At 33.9% G+C, this 25,598-nt stretch overlaps 1 protein-coding gene and 1 pseudogene across 5 annotated transcripts; one reads left to right on the top strand and one right to left on the bottom strand.

The window, feature by feature from the left end:
- Positions 1-387: 387 nt before the first annotated feature.
- On the top strand, positions 388-20,662 carry LOC145562349 (uncharacterized). Of its 5 annotated transcripts, none has more exons than XM_081622598.1 (27): positions 388-702; positions 1,219-1,331; positions 1,604-1,730; positions 2,917-3,015; positions 3,344-3,412; positions 3,648-3,782; positions 3,872-3,940; positions 7,507-7,562; positions 8,026-8,185; positions 8,789-8,953; positions 9,826-9,910; positions 9,999-10,232; positions 10,399-10,493; positions 10,592-10,634; positions 11,585-11,742; positions 11,945-12,055; positions 14,150-14,218; positions 14,306-14,449; positions 16,133-16,207; positions 16,307-16,483; positions 16,586-16,671; positions 17,689-17,743; positions 18,471-18,596; positions 18,716-18,829; positions 19,952-20,068; positions 20,153-20,214; positions 20,378-20,662. In XM_081622598.1, exons 1-27 carry the CDS (start codon positions 592-594, stop codon positions 20,448-20,450), a joined length of 2,928 nt encoding a protein of 975 aa, XP_081478724.1. In that variant the 5' UTR covers positions 388-591; the 3' UTR covers positions 20,451-20,662. The 5 variants fall into 5 exon arrangements, with proteins under 5 accessions (XP_081478724.1, XP_081478723.1, XP_081478726.1 ...); XM_081622597.1 differs by having other exon boundaries at positions 8,786-8,953; XM_081622601.1 differs by having other exon boundaries at positions 567-702; positions 1,612-1,730; positions 8,786-8,953.
- Positions 20,663-20,710: 48 nt separating this feature from the next.
- On the bottom strand, positions 20,711-22,789 carry LOC145562351 (serine carboxypeptidase-like 50 pseudogene; annotated as a pseudogene).
- Between the last annotated feature and the right edge of the window lie 2,809 nt (positions 22,790-25,598).

Genomic DNA, 25,598 nt, shown 5'->3' with positions numbered 1-25,598 from the left:
TATTTTTTTTTCAGCTAACATAGACAGTACGGTGGGAATTAATAAAAAAATGACCTTAATTTGGGAATTGCGCATTTTCCTAGCATTATTTGGGAAAAGAGCTAAATAAGCATTTTTTTTTTGTTTATCACGATTAGAGGTGTCAATTTGGATGATCAGATTGGGTTCGGTTGGGTCAGATTAATTTTTTAGATTGAGTCGTGCTAAATTATTATGACCACGGGAGTCGAAATCTTGTTTTTTGAATTTATATCGGGTTGGGTCGGGTCGGGTATGGTTTAGACTTTAGACATCTCTAGACATGATAAACTTGTAATTTCCCAATTGATTTGGAGTACAAATAAAATTGATTTTCAATTCCAATTCTCGTAGTAGTGAATTGTAGAACTGCCGATAACTCAACGGAAAACCGATTCTATTAGTGGGGGCAACACAACTCAACACAACACCCATTTACTTTTTTCAATCTCAAGCTTCATCAAAAGCAAAAATCTCATATAAATTGTAATAAAGGACCAATTTTATTTGCAGAATCTTCATTTCTCTTGAATTGGGTGTTTGTTTTTGTTTTGAAGAAGAGAGAGAAAGTTGATGGATGATACAATGGTGCAGCGAGTTTTTGAAGAAGGAGGCAGAGATTATATTCAGCAACCTTCTACTTCTTCCTTTTCTTCCATTCTTCAATCTCTTCCTCTTCATGTGGTACGACTCTTTTCTTTGATTATATAAAAATCATATTTTTATGTAGTTTGATCATTTTTTTTTGGTTTATTTCAATGTTGATCAATATTTTCAGAATGGTTTTAATTGTTCTCCTTTGATTATTTGTATTTCTGTTTTGTGCATTAAATATAGAATTTTGGGTATTAATTTGTGGATTTTTCTAATTTCTGGGTATAATTAAATGTGGGATTATGGATATTAACTACTTAGGATGAATTAATAGTTTCTCTTCGATTATACACTGTGGAATTGTTTATCTAAGAAGTTTAGAATCCTAGGTATTACGTAGCATATTTTATATTTAATGAATAGTTTTTAATTTATTATTATATGAATTTTGTTTGTTTTAGCCATATTCGAATTCTTAGAACTTGTTACGGAGTAGTTAGATTTAATTTTCAATTTGGATGATTATTGTGGTTATAACTGGTTTCCCATACTAAATGTATGATCATCTGCTGTTAGTTTAATTTGTTGGTCTTTGAATAATGACAGTCTTTTGACCATGGATGTTATTTGCTAATAAAATCAATTCAAGAACTTCGCGAGAAGCGAAAAGGTCTTGTGACTGTGGGAATCGGCGGTCCTAATGGCTCAGGCAAAACTAGGTGTGTTCATCTTCATCACTATGTTTATTGACATTTTTTAATTTAGACCTTTTGATTGAGAATTTGAGATGTGCTCATCACTATGTCTTGTGTACTCTCGTGAGTCGTGACTATGCAATTATTTCATGAGGTTGAATCCTTGATTAATGAAGTCTTTGATTATAGGTTTTAGGGGACATAGGATGTTTACTAAGATGTTTCATCAACTAAATGTCAGTTTTTATGATTTTTTTCTAAATTAATAGTGTTGTAACGTGTGCTGGTTTATGAAGCTTGGCAGAAAAGGTGACATCCGTGATTGGTTGTACTGTTATATTGATGGAGAACTATCGGAAGGGAGCTGAAGAATCAAATGATTTGGATTCTATAGACTTTGAAGCATTAGTTAGTAATATGGAGGTTTGTATTTAGCTTGTTATTATTTGCTGGGGAGGAAGCTTGATTATGCACATTTTTTTGAATTTGAATCTCTCAATTAATCATGAAGTGTCAAAATCTCTTTGGAAGGACCTTATATGTAACAGAATAATAAAGTTGTTCATGTAGTATGGTTTGGCTTTGGTATGAATCTGTCTGTCATAAATGTCCTTTCTTTTTGATGTTTGATAATCTTCTGATCTTCTTCACTAATTTTCTTACAAATAAGGTTCCTTTGCGAGGGATTTCACTACTTTAGGGTTTTAACACCCTAAATTAATTGTATTGAGGAAATTGGAGTTAGTTCTAAGGTCATCAAACCCTTGTTTGGTAAAGGGCTTTTTGGTGAGCTTTAAGCTTGTTGAGGCCAATAGAGGTTTGACCATTATGAAAAAGCTAATTTGTATGGTTGGTAAAATGAAAGAGCATAGGAGCTTTTTCATTAGCTTATTGTACATTTAGTTTTTTGGTTATTACATACATTGAATTAGCTTACTGTTAATAAATTATATATCACACACTTTACACAACCAACTATATATAAATAGCTAGTCAAACAAATTAATACAACCAGTTCTGGCTAATTACCAAATAGGGCTTAAATCAATATTTTTGTAGGGTTTTTGTATTAAGCAATGATTGATTGATCCATTAGGTCCTCAAAAAGAACCACTATATTAGGTTAGTGTTTTTTTTTTATTTTATTTATTTATTTAATCTTTTTTTTTTTTAATTATTATTTTTTTTTTAAATGAGGAAGAAATGAAGCTGTACTATGTTCATTGTAGGTTTGTTGACATGATACTTCCACAATGTTGGTATTTTTATTAAGCACAAGTTTTTTTCATTTCGAGTTCTTCTTAGTGTGGGTCATTGGTATCTACATAGGATAAAGAATTATAATTATTGATTTGTTGTAAATTATTTTGTGAATGATTTTCTCTTTAGTTTATCTATTTGACATTAGCTTTTCCCCTCTTAGCCGAGAAGCCTTCATATGCTTTTTATCTAGTTGTAATTATTTGGGGCTCTTTATTGCCTATTCTTTCAGCTTACTATCCATTCACTATGCTTTACTTGATATGGACATATCATTTGTTGAAGTAGCTTATATTGAAGCTAATCATGTAAATTTGTATATTGAAGCCTGCTTCTCTTTTTGGAATAGGACTTAATGAAAGGTAAAGATACTGCAGTACCAGTATTTGATTTCCAAGAAAAGAGACGTGTTGGGTCAACAATCATAAGGGGGACTTCATCTGGAGTGGTGGGTTTTATTTTTTCTACTTCTACTTTCATTCTTGACCCACTTGCATTAGGCTCTTGTTTCTAGAGGAGTTGGTTTGTGTTTTAAAAATTGGATAAAGCAAAAGCGAGGTTGTAAAAGGTTTTTATTTGATGGTGTAAGAGGGGTAAGCTGGTAAAAGGTGTTTGTCAAATATAGAATAAAATAGAAGCGGGTAGAATTCATAGAACAAAAGAGAAACCCAAAAAGTTGGTAGAACCAAAAAGGAAAAAAAAAAAGAGGGATTATTTATTTTACAATGTAAATTGTTAAAATATTTTGCCCAACATTATATGTTTCATGTTTGCAGGTAATTGTTGATGGTACATATGCCTTGCATGCAAAATTGCGGTCATTGCTGGACATTCGGGTTGCAGTGGTAATTAGTCTTCCTTTCATCTGTATTCTATGTTTTTTTTTCTCCTTTTAGAAATTTTTGTTTACCAAGACCTTTATCTAAATTTTTTGTAAATTTTTTTGTTATTGTTGTAATTGTTGGTGTTGATGTTTGTGAGAATTTGAGATTTCATCTTTTACATCTCTGTTTTATTTTTGTTTCAACAGTTTTGTATAAAATTACATGCCTGGCCTTTGCACTTTTTTTTTTGAAGCAGGTTGGTGGTGTTCATTTTAGTCTTCTATCTAAGGTTCGATATGATATTGGAGATTCTTGCTCCCTGGATAATCTCATTGACAGCATATTTCCATTGTTCAGAAAGCACATTGAGCCAGACCTTCATCATGCACAGGTTCCCTATGAATTATGTATAAATTTGGCTTTTAAGTGTTGCCACATATATTCTTATATAATCTTTATTGTACGAGATGCTTTATGCAGATCAGAATTAACAACAGCTTTGTTTCATCTTTTAGAGAGGCAATCTACAAGTTGAAATGTAAAAGCAAGGTTTGTTTTTGGTGGCCATCTGAGTTATATTGTGTTATGCTACATACTATATGTCGTTAATATTATATGACTGAAGTTGTCAAATGAGCTTCTTTTACTGTTTAAAGATGATTAAATAGCCAAGGGTGGACCTATATAGATGATACAGATGATACATTTTGACATCAAATTAACCCCAAATTTATCTATGTTAATAGTATAATATATTGATACATAAATAAAAGCTACTAGGCAAATGCATCTTCTATTTATGCCAAGCTCTATCTACGTTAATAGGAAGACTTGTAGTGTGTCTTTGTTTCACGTCTGTGTGCTTTGCATCATTCTCTGTGTCTTTGGCATCGGATTCCTGCGGTAGCGACAAGGGCACAAGTCGGATGTGAAAAGGTCTTATGAGCACCAATCAACAAAAGCGAACGTTAAGTTAGAAGCACTCTTGCCTATTGGCCACACGAGTGAAGTCAACAATAGGGACGTGTGACGGGTACAACGACAACTTTTATGTATTTGGGGACTTGTAGAATTTTATATTTGAATGATTTTTAAATGGAAAGCGGGCACAGTAGTGTTATATGACCAAACCATTCCTTTATAGTTGAAGGGGAATTATGTAGGACTGCCATAAGACTCTATGGTACAGGAAGTTGGGCTTCTAAGAAGGAGCACATTTAAAAGATGGAAGTTACGGAAATGCCATAAGTTTTTCGCAAGAAAGTGGGTGTCGCAGGCATTGTAGACAAATTAAGGGAAATCATTTGCGTTGGTTCTGTCATGTAAGACGGAAACCTCAAGGTGTACCGGTACGAAGAGTGGGATCATGGAGAGGTTAAACGAGGTAGAGGGAAATAGAAAATGACTTGGTTGGAAGGAGTTAGGAAGGATATGAAACATATGGATTTGCATAAGAATGAGATATTTGATCGTAAGGGATGGAGGAAGATTTTTTGTGGATGACTATATAAAATAATCACTTTTGGTTCATGTAGCTGACCCCACTTATGAGATTAAGGCTTTGATTGATTGATTGAAACAAATATAAAGCATACAACAACACACAAGTAATAAAGCATGAGACAACAATGGGCAGGAAGCTTGGATTCAATTTATCACTTGTCCCCTAAAGAAATTCATTTTGGAATTACAATGTCCTACCGTCGCTGGATTGATAGAAACATAATAAAGGAATATAATGCTTAGAAAACTTAAGGAAAAGTCATAGAAAGCATTAAAGACATTCAAATGGAGTTGGATTCTAGCACTCTGGTAATTTCCCGCATGTGAATTGTTCTTGGGATTTTAAACTGTTAAGAGGGAAATTATGACATTTCACTTCAGAAGAAGGTAAATTTTCCTTATAACATGTTTTTCATGTCCGGGAAAATTCTCCAATAAGGCAATTTGATATAGCCAACTTTTTCTACTTAAAGTGTTTATGAGGGAATGTTTATTGCAACCAAGTGTAGGAGTATATGTGGGTGACTTTTTGTGTTTTGACTATGAATTTTATGTAATGGGGTGGACTGAGCATATAAGGGAATCGGAATGAAAGAGAAGCCTATGAACTCATTTGAGAGGATTAGGAAATAGAGTGTGTGTTGTGTTATTTAATTACTCTTAGCAATCTATAGTGCTTATGATGGTGGAAATTCATTTTTGAACAAATTAAACCATCAAGATAGCTCTTTAATTTAAGGTTCTTGATTGAAGCAGCATGAATTGGCTATGGGCTTACTAATCTTAAAGAATAAGAATTATATTTGTCATAGAAAAATATAGAGTTTAAAGTTATGAGATGATTTATAACAAATATTGTGACATGAGAGGTCAAACTTTAAGCCCTTATTTTTTTTTAAATGTGGAAATTGAGTAATTTTGGTTGATGTATGGACCAGTCAATGCTTAAAACATGCAACTTTATGAGGTACTGTATGATGATAATTCACTTTTAGGAACCAAGTGTATGATAACAAGTTGATGCAGAGACTTAATCACTATAAGCAAAGAAAAGATGATTCTATTGGTTAGTCATGCATGGTAGTGTAGGGATATACGTGATCTGAAAAATATCCAGTTAGGGAAAGGAGTGACACCTTAGCTGTAGAGAGACACTCTTGTAGGTGACTAACAGCTTTGCTCCATGGTGCTTTGGGTTTGTACTGTCAATTAGAATGTAAATATCTAAGGTATTGAGAGGGTCACAGGGAAAATAAGTGTGCTTTTGAAGCCTTACCAGTTAATGTCCAACAATTTAGGATATAGTTGGTGAGAGACATTGAAATGGTGCAAAATGGAGGGAGTTTATTGAAAGAGGAAGTACAAGACCATAGAAGAAATACAGGTTTTGGATTTGGCTTGTCCACAAGTCATGAATGATTTTCTGGTACCACACTATCACAATCAATTACATTATACTAAAGGCGAAACTTGGAGGGACACTTGGCAACATAATAAAAAAAAAGTTTTCCCTCCAAAATTACTTACTAAATAAAACTTATTTTTACATAAAAATAAGCTTTGTATTTAAATTATGACTATTACTTTGTACAAAATCTAAAGTAAACTTCCTTGAATATCAAATTGCCCATTATTATAACTATTAGATGATTAATTATTTTCTTTCACATATATTTCATACTTTCTAATACTAAGTCTATACATAATATTTTATATCAATTTTTGTTTTTTAGTAAAATTTATTGTCATTATAATTATTTAAAAACTGTGCATAGCACGGGGTTTAATTTAGTATATGATTATAACTAAGGACTCAAGGGGTATGGGAACGACAAATGTTTGATCCTTTTGTGCCTTTTAGTATTCTAGTGTTCTTGTAAGACTCTTACCGATGTTCTTTGCCGCTAAGTTCTGCGTGCGTGGTGTAATTTGTTGGAAGAACATTAAACTTTTGCCTGGTATTTGTGGGGTGGATATATACTGAGTTTGTTCCATAGATTTTGGTCATGAAGTGGAGGATAGGTTTTTTGGTGGACTGGATAGCATGTTATCTTTCTGCAGGCAGGTGGTGTTTTTGGATGAATGATGACACTGAAGGCCAGAATTTGTGAGCACCTGGAAAGGACTATTTCTATGGCTTCTTATTCAAAGTTTAAACTACTTCCAGGCTGTTTTGAAGGGAGCTTTTTTCATAAACTTGGTTTTCATGTTATAATTTTCTCGTTCGGGATTGTATTGCCTTTTCTTATCATGTAATATGTTGAAGACAGCTAATTAGTCCACATGTTGATACCCGTTTCTGCTTTGATTTTTTTACTTTTCCATAGGAAGATGTACCTGGTATAGATTTTTTTGCTTTTGTTATGAAGATAAGCCCATTCTTGACTTGCATTTTAGACCATCTTAACCTCATGCTTTCCTTGGAAAAAACTGACAAAACTTATAAACAGTGCAGATATGATGTTCAGTAGCACTTGTGCGCTGATTTTTATATATGTGTGTGTGTGTGTGTGTGTGTGTGTGCGCGTGTGTGTGTGCGTGTGTAAATGTATATATATTTTATATGTTGTTTATTTATTTAATTATTTTTGATATTAGTGCCCCTTTTACAGTCACCAAATGGACATTCTGATTACACGCTGAGTGGGCAGGAGGCACAAACAGATAAGTAAGTGCTGAGGTTGCTGTTTTTTTAGTTATTGTGCTATTTATAACACGTATAATTTCAGTAGGTTTGAAACATCTGAAAGTTTTCTATATCACCTAGGGAGTGTTAACTAAGCTCTTGTTTCTATGGTCATTCAGATTGACCCTTTTCAGTTGATAACATTTATATTTGTGATGGCCATTATTTATGATTTTATGCCTTAAAAATGTGGCATTGTAAAATATATATTGAACACTAAATCATGTTTAGACACTTGTGTAGTTTGGCAACAAGACTAGAAAAAATTCAGTGCTATATCATTTTCTGGGGTTGGTACATGGCTAATGTTTGTGCAGAACTGCATCTATTGTTTATACATGGCTAATTTTTGTGCAGAACTGCATCATGTCTTAGAGTTCAAGTCACTGTATGCATATACCTTGATTTGCTTTAGTCAACCTATGACTGTTTTGTTTTCTTTTAGTTTTATTGAGATGTACCTTCGGCCCCCTTCAGCAAATGAAGAAGCTCGGATAAATGATTGGATCAAAGTGCGTCAATCTGGAATCCGTTATTACCTTTCACTTGGTGATCAGAGGATTGTTGATAAACATTTTATCATCCGGCCTAAGGCAGAATTTGAGGTAAGTTATGAGGCTCTTATTGATGAACGTATCAAGCATAGCATTATAAATACATGAGCAATTTCAGACTAATTTAAATGCCTACTAGCACATGTGATCTATATGAATTATGTCGTTAATAATTAAGGTTAACAACTTTTGTTATCATAGGTGATATCCCTACAAATATTATGCTTTGAGGGCCTGCCTTTCTCATGTTTCCTTATGATTTCATGTGAATACTGTTTACTTCAGGAGTAATTGTATTTATGTTTTCAATTTTTATCTTAATATTGTAAAAAATGAGTGGCCAATTTGGTTGAACTCAAGGCTATATTAGGATTATGAAAAATTGTCCTATATGACACCTAACGTCTATCAAAGTGGTGTTTCTTTGTAATCCTGTGAGCGTTAATTTTGATGCTATGACAAGAATTGTAACTTGGAGTTTCTTTGTAATCCTGTTATTACTTATTGTATAAAATAACCCCATGCGATCTACGTCAAGTATGTTCTTACCTTTCAGCAATTGGTCCCTAACAATGTGACTATTGTTTATAGAAATTAAATCATAAAGAATCATGCTTATTTCTGATTGTAATCCCCTGTATCATGTGAAAGCAGGTCGGGAAGATGACACTTGGTGGTTTGCTTCAACTAGGATATAATGTTGTCGTCAGCTATAAAAGGGCATCAATGACTTTCAACTTTGGAGAGGTTTCACTGGCTTTTGAAACTATCGACTCTCTTGGTGAAACATTCATGGTGGTGAGGGGTAGTAATCGAAAGGTAAGCCATGGCTTCCCATTTTAACCCATATCTATATATGTTATCATCTTTTTTTGTTTGTTTGTTGATCTTTATCTGATATGCTGGATGGTTCCCGGCCAAACCTAATTTTTTCCCTTGATGAAATTTTGTCAACATATTATCACGAGCTGTTTATAAGAAGATGCCCTATTGCTAAAATTATCAGAAGTTTGCTCATCTCTTTTACCTATTGAAGCATTTTAAATGTTATTATTTTGGATCTTCCTATATCAAAATTAAAGACCTGGGAACATATGTTAGTAGAATCCCAAATGTGGATTAGGGCTTGGCCTTGTTTATTTTTTATTTTTTATTTTTATACTTTTTTTGGATATAAGATAACTTTTTGCAGTAACTTTCAAAATATTATCAATTTTTTTTTCTTTATTTATTTTGAAAAAGTGGCTTAAAATAAATGTTGTTTAACGTTTAGCTCTTTTGATTGGACTGAGTTGGAGAATTTTAAAGGCCAACTAATTTTGTTTCATAAACATGTTATTGAAAAAGAGACCATTTGTTCAAGAAGTCAAATAGGCTATGAAAGCTCAACTGAATTACTGCTCTAGACTACAACTAGATGGGATAATGACGTAAACTGTGAAAAGATAACTATAGTTAAACACATTGAGAAAGAAGGTAAGTTGCATCCTCTTTCTTAGAAACGTGAAGAATGTACTCCATGTGATTTGGACCCATACCCCATGTCCGCACCTTTATATTCCAAGTGTTCTACTATTTTTATGCACACATTAATATACTAGGTTATTGCATTTGTGCCTCAACAGAATTGTTCTCCAGATAAAAGGGCCAGGAGATTACCTAACTGATCTTGCTTGATTTCCTTTCTGTAGACTGTTGGATCTGAAGCTTTGAGACTGGGTGTTTGCGGGCCTTGGATAATTAAATCATATTTGGAGCTAATCCTTGAGCAAAATGGTTAGCATCAAGTTGTTTATATTTGCAAAAGAAATTAATTTCTGTGCTAGGTCCATACATGTGTTTTATTTTAACATTTAACGTACAGGAGTACCACGTCTTAATACACCACCACCCTTAACTAGTACCTCGACGACACCTACTCTGGAAAGAGCAATGTCTACACCACGGCCTATTCGTGTTACTCCTAATTTTGTTAGTCAGCTTGAAGATCTGTCTCAACCATGGACTCGATCACCTACCAAATCCAAGATGGAACCTGTCTTAGCAACATGGCATTTTATCTCAACAGTTCCATCAAGTGCTGATGCTTCTGTTTTAGGTTTGTAATCTCTACCTGGAAATGGATTTTATTTTATTTATTTATTTATTTATTTATTTATTTATTTTTTTTATCAAGCGATTTTTTCTTTTTTTGTTTTACATTGTTTAGACTAGGTCATTTCTATTATTTGTCTATCTATAGCTATCTCATGAAACAACTGCAGATCCCTCTTCTTGCAGGGACAGTATGCAGCTTGCTCCAATGCCTGATTCATATGACTTTGATCGAGGGTTGCTACTTGCTGTTCAAGCTATACAGGTTAGAATCGAGGGAAAGTTTTTGCTGTTCTTAGTCATGAAGTTTTATTACCTATTTTGACTCAAATAAGTAATGGTTTTGCCTTCGCTGTGATTCAGGCTCTGTTAGAGAATAAAGGACTTCCAATCATAGTTGGGATAGGTAATATATGTGATCTCTCTTTCTTTATTTTACCCTGTCCCCTATATCTTCCCTTACCTGCCTTTATTCATGCCCTAATATCAACCCCAAACATATATGGCTGCGCCACTTTTTTTGATGAGAAAATAATTTGTTTTATTTAATCATATAAATCTTAAAAAAGAAACTTTAAATTATCTACAGATTATCCCAATTCCTCTGTATCTCTCCTAGAAATTATTGGGGAAAGCCCCAGCTACATTGCCCATTATAAAGCCAACATTTCCTATATTTCACATTATATTTTGTGAGATGGTAATTGCAATTCTACCATTTCTTTCCAGCCAAATGTACCACAAGATTGCCAGCAATGCATCTTGCCACAGCAACTTCCTGATTTCCCTGTCATAACCCATAAATTGAATCTGTATCCACTCTTGAATGTTTGAATATTACACCCAAGTTTCCTGGTTATGCACCACTAAGATACTTCTCCAATGTTGGCTAGCCTGCAATCCTTTTAACTATTTGAGTGTGGCTAAGACTGCAAATTGTCTTTGTAAAGTTGCCAATAGGCCAATACAAAGCAGTGTTTGAATTACAGAGGTCAATCATGCTCCAACAACTTAATATAAAACAGAGTTTGATCTTTTAGGATAGTATATAAGCTTACAGGAGGCACTGCCTTTTTTGAGGGTTTCGGGCATGCATGTGTATTGGGGGAGAGGGACTGATGACAAAGTTGAAGCATGATTCTGCTTTGTTTAATCAGCAGACTTAGAGTTTTGAGCAGCAGAGCAAGGGGCCTCGGTGAGGCATGTGGAGAGAGCAACCTTGACAATGTACACATTTGTGTCAGGCTGTCAGCTGGTGCTCTGATGGCCTCAATTATAAGATATTTTATTTTTTTTCAATTTTATTTTATCCGTAAGTTTTCTCTTATTCTGTTTGCTCTGCTTTTTCTTCTGTAGGTGGTCCTAGTGGCTCTGGCAAAACAAGTCTGGCTCACAAAATGGCCAACATAATAGGCTGTGAGGTTGTTTCCCTTGAGAGCTACTACAAGTTTGAGCATGTAAAGGACTATAAGTATGATGACTTCAGCTCACTTGATCATTCTTTGCTGTCAAAGGTGAGAATATATAACTTTTTTGTAACAAAATTGTTTTTGATGGTGGCTCATTTATACTATTTACCTTGCTATTTTGTAACTAGCATCTGTCTTCTGTGTACTAAGGAATTTGGAGCTTTTCAAATTATTAATGCAGTTTGATATTTTTTCTCATAGATAGTATATTGTTCATTGTTTTCTTACATCTTTGTTATTGTTGTAGAACATTGATGACATACGGAAGAGTAGGAGAACAAAAATACCCATATTTGATTTGGAGAGTGGTTTTCGGAGTGGCTCTAGGGACCTAGAAGTTTCTGAAGACTGTGGAGTGGTAAGGTGCACTTTTTTTTTTTTTTTTGTTATTTAAAAAAATAAAAATAAAAAAATTAAGCTGGTTAAACAATAAAAGCTTCAAATTGGAAACTGATCTCCAAGTTCCTTGTATTTATTTCAAATGACAGTGGACTATTATTGTGAATTTATTTAGAGTTAAGGACATTAATGGTTGACTATGATATCTTATTGTTTTGGTTATATCCTACTACAACCCCCCTACTGGGAATATCTTCCATGATGGAGGTATTGCTGGTCTGGACAGATTTTACTTGCAAAAACGATTTGGTTACTCTCCTGCAAGTGTTGCTTTCTTTTAGTTTGACTAGTGTGTACATTCTAAAATTATTTTCTTAGTGGTTTTTTCTATAATGAACGTGATTTGGCTTTTTTTTCCGCCCCCCAACCCCCTCCCTTTTTTTTTTTTTCCCTTTAATTGTTATAGCATTTAAATTGAGCAGTTGAAGAGGGTCATCACAACGTACTTGTTTACTTTATTATTGTTTAGGTATTTAGTGGGGGTTAAAATTAATGTCTGGTGCTTAAGGTGTTATATTAGTGTGAGCTTAGTAGTTACTAGTTAGATGTAAAGGTAGTTATCAGGTAATTGTTCTTTTTGATGTGTTGAAATAATTTTTTATATTTTCCTAATCTGATACTAGAGAAGATGATGGAAGTTGAAGTGGACTCAAACAGACTATTGGAAGAGTTTGGTGCTGTATAGTTAACATTTCTATGTGATTATCTTAAAGGAGAAGAGGATTCCATGTGGTGTGAGGTTGGTTAGGAGAAGAGGATTTATATTGTGGGATGGAATTTTGTTTTTAGGTATAAGGGTAATGATGGTCTGGATTTTGGATAATTTGGTGGCAAAAACATATCTTCAGTTGGGAAGTAATTGTGGCATTCTCCGCCCTAGTTTGGTTCCCTTTGACTTACAGGTGTTAAGGGTCTTAGGCTCTTCATTCTACTTTTCCTTGGTCAAGTACTCAGTGGATAATAAAGACTAAAGAGCACATTGTTAAAATTGAAAGGATTTTTGGTATCAGTCTTTTAGTATCCTTTTTTCCCTCTGTCTATTGATTGTTTTTTACACATGATACTCATATTTCTTTCTTTTGGTTGAGTGAAGGTGCCAATGTTTGTGTAATCTTCATTTATCTTACTGAATTTTTGTGATCCTTTGATTATGCTCTGTTAGGCTCCTACATAAGGAATGTGTGGATGACTGATTCCTGGGGTCCTTTGGGGGTCTTTTTCCTGTATTTCCTTTTACTAACACTTGAAAAATCAACAAATACTCAATCCTTCCATGTTACTGCTTCTATAGTTCTAATTGTAAGGTTAAGATTCCAAAGCTAGTGAAAGCATTTGTCTAGGTTGCTAGTTTGGGGAAGTTCAGTATGTAGTACTTTTTCCATCCCTTAAAGATTGTCCCTTCATCAACATTTCTCTTTATTAAGAGTTGTATTGAGTGAGTAGGTAGTATTGTCTTGTAGCATGTGAGGTAAAAATATAGTAGAGAAAAACTGTGGGGACACATCAACAAAAAAAAAAAAAAAAAAAAAAAAAAAGGAACTAAGGAAAACTCAAAGGGGCAAATTAAAATGAAATTGGGGCAATCTTTAAGCACCAGAGGGGGTAATATGCAATTATGCAGGATGACATGTGCACTTTGTATTTTGTTATTGAGGACACAAGGTATTATTTGTCTTTGCATTCTCGCTCAGTTTTGTTTTATTTGGCAAAGTTTATTTGATTTGGTTGGGATCTGGAGTCATTTGTGGGTTTAATATATGAGGTTTGAAAGGTGTAAGTGGCACGAGTCCTGTTGCAGGCTGCTTTTTTTGGCCATTTTATGGGTGTTTGTTTGGGGTGGAAGGTAGGATTTTTCTGTGGTCAGGAGTTGGGAGTCCTTTTTGGTTACTCTCTGGTAATGTGTGGTGTATTAAGCTTTCCTTCCATAGGTACATATCCAAAAATGATAATTTGCAAGGTTGAAGTACTTTTTTTTTATTTTGCTTTGATTTGTAGTTTAAGTGGTATATTGCCTTGTGTGCTCAAAAAAATCTTTTGTGTGTTGCTTTTGTAGGTTATCTTTGAAGGGGTTTATGCTCTGCATCCTGATATTAGAAGGTCACTGGACTTGTGGATTGCTGTTGTAAGAATTACTCTCCACATTCTCTTGAATGTCGCTTGTTTGTTGGGCACAATGCTTAATTTATATAATGAGATTGGATAATTACAGGTGGGAGGTGTCCATTCACACCTAATTTCTAGAGTTCAAAGGGACAAGAGCAGAGTTGGTTGTGTTATGTCTCAAAATGAAGTAATGATGGCGGTGTTCCCCATGTTCCAGCAGCATATTGAACCTCATCTTGTTCATGCACATGTTGGTATTCTTTTATTTAGCTTCTTGAAAAAATGATATAGTTTTATGCCCAAGTGATGCCTTGAATTGTCATATTTGTTGGTATATGAAAATTTGGTAAGATATTTTTGTTCACCTTAATAGAGTGGAATCGAATTTGCAAACTGTAATAAGGCTAAATTGTGATATAGCTTTCCACATTAGCTACAAGTAACATTAAGATTATCTCTTCTTTCTAATAATAGGAGGATCAGTAGCTGTGATAATCTCATTTTCTCATAGCGTCTCTGTATAAAATTTAAATTAGTGATCGGAACATTTTATGTATCAAAATAAATAAACATATGAATGAAGTCAAATATTCTGTTTATTTATTTAGTCATATATCTATTAATACTAAGCTATGTAGCTCATAAACAACTTGAGTTTCAGCAATGGGAGCGTTTCAAATTAAGAAAATTTCCCAGCCATTATTACGTAAAGGTTGGGGTTTTGGTAACAGGGAATCCTCATCTTAGAATTTTCTGTGTTTTGTAGATAATGAGAATATCATTGTGGAATTGAGTAGAGCAAAGCGATTAACAAACAACTATTATTTATTCAAATATAAATTGAGGGACGAAAAATTTATATTGATTGTATTAATAATCTTTAGTGATGAAAGTTTAGACAATTAAAATTGTAAGCAATCATTTATAAGCTATAGTTAAGGGATGAATAAATTGGGAAAGATATACCCATTGAAACTTAGAGTAATAGTCTAATAGTTTAGACTAGAATAACAGTAAGCCTATGTAGTATAAATTTTGATTTGAAGTGAAAGACATGCCCTTTCCTATATTTAGTTGACTTGGTAGCTTGGTGGTAGTGTGTAGTTATGATGTCTATGGATGCAAGGGAAGCAAGGATCCAACCTTGTACCAAGCATATGTTTTTTCTAACATAAACTAAACTTTAATTAGGAGAGTATTGCTTCTACACACATGTTTTTCCATTTTAGATATAGAGAGGGGGTTACATTTGGTAGGATGGCAGTATTGTCTTTAGGTATAACGAATTTCACAATTTTTTTTTTTTGTCCATAGTTTTATTCTTTAATTTTTTATATTGGTATGTGTGTGAGCAACCCCAAATGACCCAAAGCCTGTCTTGGGAGCCATTTATTAGGCTCAGCCCAAAATTTGCAGAGCTTAAAACCTTCAGTTAGTACTACTTGACTACTTGTGCATTTGAAAATAGAGAAACAATATTATCAGATAATTGATGTCTACTACGTTTATTTATATTTATTTAATTTTTTTTTTGGGGGGTTGTGGTGGGGGGGGGGGGGGGAGGGATGAAGTGATGAATATTGTACTCTTTTTTTTTTTTGTTGAATAATGGCCAAAACTGGTATCAATTTAAGCTGTAGATCTTTGTACAGAGTTAAAATCCCCCCAAAGCTCCCTTTGTTTGTCATTTATAAGTTTCAAGTTGGTGCAAAGAAAAGAATATATATCTTCTATATATTAAAAAAAGATAAACTAAAGAGGGAGGAGAATGGAATATATGAAATGAGAACAAAATTTAGAGTCACTTTAATCAGAATTTTCAATTTTGTTGATATCCAAAATTAGAATAAGTTGCTATGACAATTTTATCAGAGTACAAATTTTGTGATGAAAACAGAAGATATGATAACACTTTTCTCATTTCTGTATGCAGCTCAAAATTCGAAATGACTTTGATCCTGTTTTATCCCCTGAAAGCTCATTATTTGTCTTGAAAAGTAACAAGCAAGTACGTACATCTGATACTCTATTCCTAGAATTGATCTGTATACAATTTTATTTTTATTTTTATTTTTTCTAAACAGAGATCTCAATTTTTAAATAACAGGTTGCTTATCAAGATATATTGAAGATTCTTGACTCTATTAAGGTCTGCAGCTCTGTACAGAACTTTACTGACATATATTTTAGGCTTCCTGGAATACCTTCTAATGGCCACTTAACGGAAAGTGATTGTATACGAGTCAGAATGTGTGAGGGAAGATTTGCATTGCTGATACGAGAGGTTGATATCTACATCTCCATCTATCAACGTCTAATTAGTAATTAGTGTAGTTCTTCCTTCCGGCCTGTAATTTTCCTTCTTTATCTGTTTACAATGCTTCAGCCAATACGAGAAGGGAACTTTATTATCCAACCGAAAGTCGATTTTGATATCAGTAGTAGCACAGTGGTTGGGTTGCTTAACCTTGGGTAAGCTGTTCCATAATTCTGTAATAGCACTTCCAGTAATTTTGGTTTTTATTAATTTACTTGGTTTGACCTACATCTAGTTCATAAAAATCTGACTTGATGTAACTTATCAACTAGTCTATCATTATTACCTGTTGATAGATTGATATGGCCTATAATCACCTATGATGGATTTGAAAATTTAATTGCCTGATAAGCTGGCTTGACCAAATATTGTAGCAGCAAAGATCATCTAGTTACTGGTATTCAGCTGCTTCCAGCCTATCTTACTTTGAGATCTCTAAAGGTTGATTTTGACAGTAAGCAGATGGAGACATTGAATAAAGCATTTTTCTGTTTGGCATTGTTTGGAATGTCTTAGATCACAGTTGTGGGGAACAGGGAAGTAGTTTTGGGGGAGATTGGAGGAAAAGTGGACTAGTGGAGTTGCTAGTTTGAATTATTGCACAAGAACTTTATTACTTGTATAATTTCTGACATTAGGATATAGTTTCTGTTTGTTTGGGTCCTGCCTCTGAAAAGGTGGCTGGAGGGTGTAGTTTAGATAAATTGCATAGATCCTAATTTATGAAAAAGAGTTGTCTAGCACTCTAGCCCAATAATAGGTTTGTATGAGAACCTCATTGAAGTGCCTGTAGCTAGAAAAAATGGTTTTCAGTTAGTAATTCCACAATCTTAATTTAGGGCAGTTCTTAAAATTGGATGCTTTGGACTGTAGTCAATATTTTCTCTTTTATTTATTTATTTATTTTTTTTTTTAATTTTGGTTTTTGGTTGTGGGATTTGGCCTTCGGATATGCCCCTGAAAGATTGTATTGTGATGAGGAATCTTGTTTCATTTTAGTGCCTTGGTTTTTATCCCTTTTTCTGGCTGTGGTTTTTTTTTTTTTTTTTTTTTTTTTTTTGGATTGTAGCATTGAGCGATTATGATTGTAGAATGTTGTACAAACCATTGGCTGTCTATTAAGTTTTCTAAGCTAGGGTGCTGAAATTAAATTATTTATAATCTGCTGCCAGGTATCAAGCTGTAGCATACATTGAAGCTTCAGCGTACATATACCAAGATGGAAAGGTTAGACAGTACCTGAGTTCATAAGGTTTTTTTATTATATGAATTTGGAATTTGAGCTTGTTGCTGGAATGAATATATTGAACTTTTTAATCTAACAGATATTAGGTTCCTGACATACTGCTATCATGCTATGTATGAAAAAATAAGAAGTTGGGATGATTTTCTATGGCTTGATATAACTTGTTAGATGGAATATTCTTACAACTTTTTCGCCCTTTTCTGCCCATTATAAGAGTTGCTTAAACCATGCATAAAATGGTATCTTGCTGTTCCAAAGAGTGATGAAGTAAAAGGAAAGTGTTGAGATTAATCAGAAACAAAGGGAGTAATGTTCATATGGTATTGAAATTAGCTTGAAACAATGTTTTTGTTAATAAAAATGTGTTTGAATAAAGCAATTTAATCAAAAACTAATAATGATATGGAAAAATAATTTTAATGAAAGCCCACTAGCTATGCCTGGCTCATAGGTCTTTGGGTCTTTTTTTTTTGGTTGCCCCTTTTACCAGGCATTGCCATGGGACCCTTGTGGTGAAATTGTGCTGGATTATGCCAGGCTGCCAGCTTACTTGTTGGCATGACCCACTTCCATTGATTAGTATATGTTCTTGACTTTAATTTTCCACGATAGCTATATATGTATACTTGATAGTTCCAAGCTGTTTTATTATCCGTAAAATTTGTGGTTTTCATTATAGAAAATTCCTCTTTGGATATCTTCTTTCAGATTCTTGTTGAAGTTGATAATCTGCAAGATGTGCCAAGTCCCTATATCCAAATTAAAGGAGTTGACAAAGAAGCTGTAGTGGCTGCAGGCTCAATGCTAGGGCTTGATGGTTCATACACCACTAAGGTTCTGACTTTGTACTTGTCGTTAACCCCTCCATGGTTTTCTAGTTGCAATATTTGTAGCTTTATTAACAGAATATTTTTCTGGCCTGGTATAAAAGCTAATATGTGTTATTGTTCCAGAGCTATTTGCAAATAATATTAGAGAGCTTACCAGCCCTAGCAATAGACTCCAGTGGAGTCCACACCCAGCAATCTGCAAGACTACAGGAGCTTGTGGAAATCATTCAGTCTCAGGTATTTTGTTTGTTGACTGTTTGTTAAGCTGCTTTATGTGATGAGTCTTGTTAAATGAAGAACAAATGGGATTGGCATGTTTCTCCATTGCAAGTGTCTCTTTCTACTGACTGGCATTGGCTATGTCTGATAACGTGGTGGGTTAGTAATTAGTTTAATGGATTAAAAATAAATGTATTGTCATGTTTCTATGTCTCTGTACTTACAGATTTGGGGTGTGTGGTAATTATTAGAAGCAACTTGGTGCTTGTAGATGCCAATATGCTGTAGGGTCAATTCATCATTGGAAAGCTGATTAGTGTGATATGATAGAATGCATTTCTGTGGACATTATTTACAGTGCTGACTGCCTAATAGTTTGGTGGACTTGATCTTATGATGATGAGATGAGTGCAATTGCAAGATATATTGTGCTCTGAACAAATTTCTTAGGTACTTTCTTTGTTGGGATTGGTCACATTGCTCTAACCCACATAATTTAGGATACAATTTATTAATTTATTTACTCCAAAAAAAAAAAAGAAGAAAAAAATTCTTCATGAAACTGAGAACAATTGTTGGCAAAGTCAAATCTTAATATGGGTATTCTAGAACCGTCAACTACAAACCATTGATTTCCAAGGAAATGCCACAGAGTTTTCCATACATCATAAAAGCTTTTAATGCTTGTCTGGTTTATGTCAAAATTCACCGAAAATAAAAACTTCTATGGATTTGGGGGTGGAGTTATTTGGTTTGCAAAATCAAAAGAAGTTACACTAACGAGAAAATTATACCTTTTACAAACAAAATGGATGAAGTTACTTACCTGGGTCCCTTAGGTAAGTGAAATGTACTATATGAAGTAAATCTTTGTATGCTCAACCAAACAAGCATTCCTATGAATTGAAACTGCGTGGGAAAAAAAATCTCCTAGGCAATACTCCATATCACTTTTCATGTTCACCCGAAGTAGTTTGTATTACTATGTATTCTGGGAATAATAAGTTTCGGAGTGTGGATAAACCACTATTTAGTAATTGCTAGCTTTTCTAACTCATAGTCAATGCCCTAGTCTCAATGTAAATGTTAACATTGCACCACTTAGCTTTGGCCTTGACAAATGCTTGAAACTTATTGAAGGGAAGTAGCTCAGCTTCAGAATCCTCTCCAGGCAGAGAAGGGGCAGCAATTGAAAATGCAATTGAAGAGCTGCAGTGCAGAATCAAGAGGCTTGAACGGTGGCAAACAATCAATACTGTATGGTTTTTTCTTTCACTAATTCTCATTCGAATTGTTTTTTATTGTACATATCAAACCAATATTTTATGCCATCTTTGGCAGGTACTATGGACTTTCTTGATGTCAGCCCTCATCGGTTATTCACTTTATCAAAGACGCCGTCGGTAGGTGGTTATATTATTACATAAGCTAATTGTTAAAGACTTCAGTGAAAATTTTCCAAGGGATTTCCATCTGTCGTTATACCAAAGACAGGATGCGAGTTCCTTTCTTGTATACAAATCTCAGAAAAGTTATATAAAATGGATATTGATGGTGATGAAACAGATGCTCCTTCATTTATCTCCAGCGGTCTAGGGTTGGCACAAGGTATTATGTGTTCTGTTGCCCACATGTATAGCTCTGATAAGTTTCGTTCATAAGTAAAGGTCAGGGAAAGGAAAGCAGAATCAATTGAATGTTACTTCAAAGCTTTCTAGTGCATGAAATTGTTTTACCATAGATTTCAGATATATCGATTGTGAATAATTACAGAAAGATCACCCCAGATTGGCCTGGCATGCTATTAGATACAGATAAATCTGTTTCGCAACGTGTATCTCATTTTTGTTACCTATTCTGTGTTTTTGGTATATTTTAAAGTTAATTTTTTTTCCTGTGCTTCTTGCACGTTGGTATGGTTTAAGAATGCAAAGCAGGTTTTCATTTTTAAGCAAAAAATAGCATCCTCGCAGCCTCACTCATTCCTAATGATGCCTTCCCAAAAACAGGAACAATTGAGTATTCTTACTGTCCCTCTCAAGCAGCCCTTTAATTGGATTTTGTTTTGGGCAACTGCTTTCTAAAAGCAATCAACTAAAGCACTGTTGCACTGTTTCTCTTCGTCGATTTCCATCCTGCCCTCTCTCTCGAAATTGAATATGCGTGTTGAATAAAACAAGGACTTGAATGAAATTGACATAACATACCAATGGTAACGCCTGCAAATTCATATCTGAAACCAATATAAGATTGTCGATACAGCCTGCTAGTATTACACGATCAAAGCTCAATGTCTTTACCCGTCTACTGATCTTACCATTTGCGTAAAGAATTGGTCATAGAATGATCTGTACCAAACTACCAATCCTTGAACTTTCTCAGATCACTGCTTTATTTGTCACACAACCCTTTCAAGATCATATTATCAAAGACAATGGTACATATATATTCGATTTTGACAATTCAAAGCTAGAGTTACGCAACTGTTATTTGCTTGCTGAAGCCTTTAGGACTAGCATTCATAAAAAAAATTCCTTCAACATTTTCAAAGAAAATTCTTTGGACGTCGTGATTCAATCTCAATTTCATCTCTCGCGAAAATTCCTTTTTCAAGGATCCAATCCTCGATCATGACCTGCGAATGAACAGCCTGATCAGTGGGCACAAAATGCCCTGCTCCCAACACTACAGCATGAGTCAAACTCCCCCATTTCTGCACATACCCAGCAACCTCCTCTTCTACTTTCCACACTTTCCTCTCTGCATCTTCAAACTTCCGAACCCCATCCCACTTCAACTTCTTCAGCCAAGCCTCTACGGAAACCACCCCATCTCTCAGGTCACACTGCCCCTGATATAACAATACCTTGGTCTTCTGCAACAACATTTCCACCATGATCTTCACGCTCTTCATTACATCTTCATGTAAAATCTCGCCTACTATATCACTGCAGTCCTCCCAAACCATGGATTTATTCACCCCCAATGCCGCCTTGACCTCAGAACTGCTCAAAAACCGCTCTACCAAGTACGACTCATAGGGTATTTTCCTTCTGATATCATACAAAGTAGCCAACCCTGTCATCTCTTGGAGCAAATTCAACACTCTACTCCTTGCATCAGTTGCCTCACTCCACTTCCTCTCCATAACCAACTTTACCGCCGCCCTTTGAGCTTCCTCTAACTGCAATCTCTGCTTTTCATTCACTAACCCGCTAAAATAAGCATTCAACCCATGGGTTGTCACCTGGGTTATAGGGTCAGTTAACCCGTTTCCAATTGCAATTCCACCTAAATTTACCCTCTCAGTTTCTGGTAGCTCACTATTTCTTCTTACTATGTAATACCCTATTGCAGGAGCATACTTTCCTGCATAACTTTCACCAGTAATATAAAGGGGTCGATTTCCAAATACAGCTTTCTCTAATGCAAGAAATGATTTAATAGCAATAAAAAGATGTTTTGCTACACCATGTTGATCCCTTGGAATCTCCTCTGGTGTAGCAGCAATGCTAAAACCTGTCCCAATTGGATTATCCAAGAACAAAAGCCCGAATATTCGATTCCATGCGCCTTTATTTCTTTCTAACTCAATCTTATGGTTAACCCGCCACGGGCCGAGCTCATAGAAGTTTCCAACCATAGAGGAACAACCAGGACCTCCTTGGAGCCATACAAGAAGTGGAGTTTTTTCAAGTGTTGAAATGGGTTGTTGTGCTTCATAATAAGTGTAGTAAATAGACGACTTAGAAGTCGAGTTTACGACTAAGTAGCCGGATTTAGTAGGAAGCGATTCGGGTGTAAATGGGGTGGATGATGAACTAATAGTAGGAGTAAAATTGAGAAGAAGAAGAAAGATAGATAATGAGAGGATGAATGTTTTCATAGTGTTTGTTTGTGTATTTTTGTGAAGTGGTGCTTACTAGTTACTATTTAGCATTGTAGTTTATGATTGAAGATGAGGACAATGATATAAAGTCTTCACGTGACATGCGCGTATTAAAGCATCATTAGTTGGTGAATTTTCAACTTTTAGCTATTCTTAATGATATTGAAAAGTCTATATAATGAGTAAAGACTTTAAACTATTTGGTGCTCTACTGAACTTTGGAAGTACATGCCCCCGGAATGCACTGCTTATTTTTATGTCCTATCGTTGACGCCTTGTGAAGTCGTTAACTAAGTGGTTGTTAGGTATGACATAGGAAGTTATACCCTTATATCTTAGACCAAAACTTACCTGAGATCAAGGTTTAAATCTTCAGCCTCTAGCCAAAAGTATAACTACTTTACTATTAAAACACACTATTTATGTTCGTAATTAAAACACGGTCTTAATGCATACTTTTTTTGTTCTTTTTTACTTGACCTGTTTCTTTGATCACGCTTGCCAATGCAAAACTTTAATAATCAATAACTTTAATTCTCATAAGTAAAAATTATATATTATGATAGTACTTATTGAGATGAATTCAAAAAGATCTCACGTGAATATATTTTTCCTTACATATTATTCATAAAAGACGGTCAAAGGAAGAGTGGTAAATAGTGTAAAAGTCAAAGCGGGTCAATTAAAAAAGAACAGAGGAAGTATTTGTTAATAGACTTAATAATCGGATCATTTATGTACATTTAGTTGGGTAATTTGTTAGACCATCAATTATTAGAGTATGCCCAGTATGGTAGGAATGGCATGTAATGTAATGGTTTAGTTTAAGTTACTTATCCTGTATACAATTATACAAAGCCTTCCTGTCCTCTCTTCAAGGGATATAGCCCTACTAGGGCTTTTTTTGGGAGATAAGATAGGGACCATAAGTCCATAATGCTTCTTTCATTGAAGTAACACATGGTTGCACAAGAGCAGGTAGGAAAAAGTGTACGAGCACAAAATTTGTATATAATTCGTTAGTTAAGAACTAGAGAATAGTTGTTACTCTCTCCGTGTTTTATTAAGTGTTATACTTTGATCACGTCTCAAGACATATAATTTTGACCATTAAATTATCTAATTAAATGTTAGTAATATTATAGAAAATTAATACATATTATGAAAGTATACATTATGACGAATCTCACAATGTATTATATAATAACATATTTTTTATATGTCAATAAAATATAATCGAGTCATAATCATTATGTGAAAAGTGAAAAAAGTCAAAGTATAACATTTAAAAAAAAAAAAACACAAAGGGAATATATTATACATCCGTTTCCTAAGTCTTACTCATTTTCTGTTTAATCCATTTTTTAAAGTTCTACTTACTTTTACTTTCTTTCTTTGGTAAGAAAAATTTATTTATTTATTTTTTTTATCATCCACAACCCCACTTTACGAGCCCAATTTTATTTAATACTCCCTCCTTTTTTTTTCATTTGCATCACTTTGGATTGCACAAAGTTTTAGGAGAGTAATATAATATTATGAATGAGTGAATAAATTATTATACTAAAAGTAAGATGGACACTATGAAAGAGAAAGTATGTGAGAGATGATAAATATTTTTATTATTTTAGTGGGGACCATGGAAGGAAGAGAAATGATAAAATAAGTTGAGTGGGGTTTAAAGTAAGAGAGAAAAATGATAAAATATAGGATAAAGTTACCTAATATAGAAGTGATGCATTTCAAAAAAAAATATCCAAAAAGGAAATTGATGTAAAATAAATAAAAAAAAACGGAGGGAGTAAATTTTTTATTCTGTATGTCTCTCCTCTTTACATGTACGGTCTCATTTTTACTTTTCCTTGATTTGTGTAGCCAATTAAGACTCGTCAATAAAATTATACTCCATATATAAATAAATGAAAAAAAAAATACAGCAAATTTTGTCTACATATACCAACTTAATCAATATCATATTAATAGGAAATTAGAGGAAAATTAGTGACTTATAACATAAATTTTGGCAAATGAAAAGAATGGGTTCCCTAGAGTAACTGCCAAATTACTACCCTTTGTGTTTTTTACCTTCGCAAAATTTCTTTATCAAAGCTCCTTATTATTGATTTGTTTTTTCAACTTTGATCAATTTTATCTAACAAAAAATTTTAAGTAAAAAGAAAAATATGAAATGGAATCATGGGAAGGATATTTATACTTCCTCCGATTTTTATTAGTTGCAACTTTGGGTATTATTTGTGAGATATAAAATATTTTAAAGCTGCAACTAAAAAAATCGGAGGTAGTACAAAAATTAAAAAAAATAAAAAATACAGGCAGCAATAATTGTTCAATCTATCTTCAAAATTAATCATTTGTGTATAGATAAAATCACAAATAACAATAATGTAAACAAAATTTGATTCAAACCTCATATAGTTGGGCATCACTTCCAGTTTTAGCAAAAGAAAACATACTGATAAACTTCAACGATAGCGACTACCGCCTAGAGGTACTCAGTGGGATTCAACACAAGGCACCTTTGATGGTTAGCAAGTGTTTGCGTTATTCAAATGGACTGGAAAACGTGAAAACGTTATCTAATTGAAAATGAAATTCATTATTAAATGACGAGGGATTCATATTACATGATTAATAAGGACGAACATAGCTTCATCATTCTGTATTTTGGTATATCCCTAGAATATTCAAGGCTATTTTGGTAAATTAACAAGTGCTGAAAAACTTAAGGACAAATGATGAAATGATGTATGTTCTAATCCATATGGCTGTGTATGGAACCATAAATATTAGGGGTGAAAGTTCAGTTTGCAGTTGGATATAGCCAAGCCGAATCCAATTCGAATTAATTCGATTTTGGATTTTTCAAAATGTGGTATA

Source organism: Chenopodium album, chromosome 10, assembly GCF_948465745.1.
Source record: "Chenopodium album chromosome 10, dcCheAlbu1.1, whole genome shotgun sequence".
Classification (NCBI taxonomy): Eukaryota; Viridiplantae; Streptophyta; class Magnoliopsida; order Caryophyllales; family Amaranthaceae; genus Chenopodium; species Chenopodium album.
This window is presented reverse-complemented; position numbering and strand designations above follow the sequence as displayed.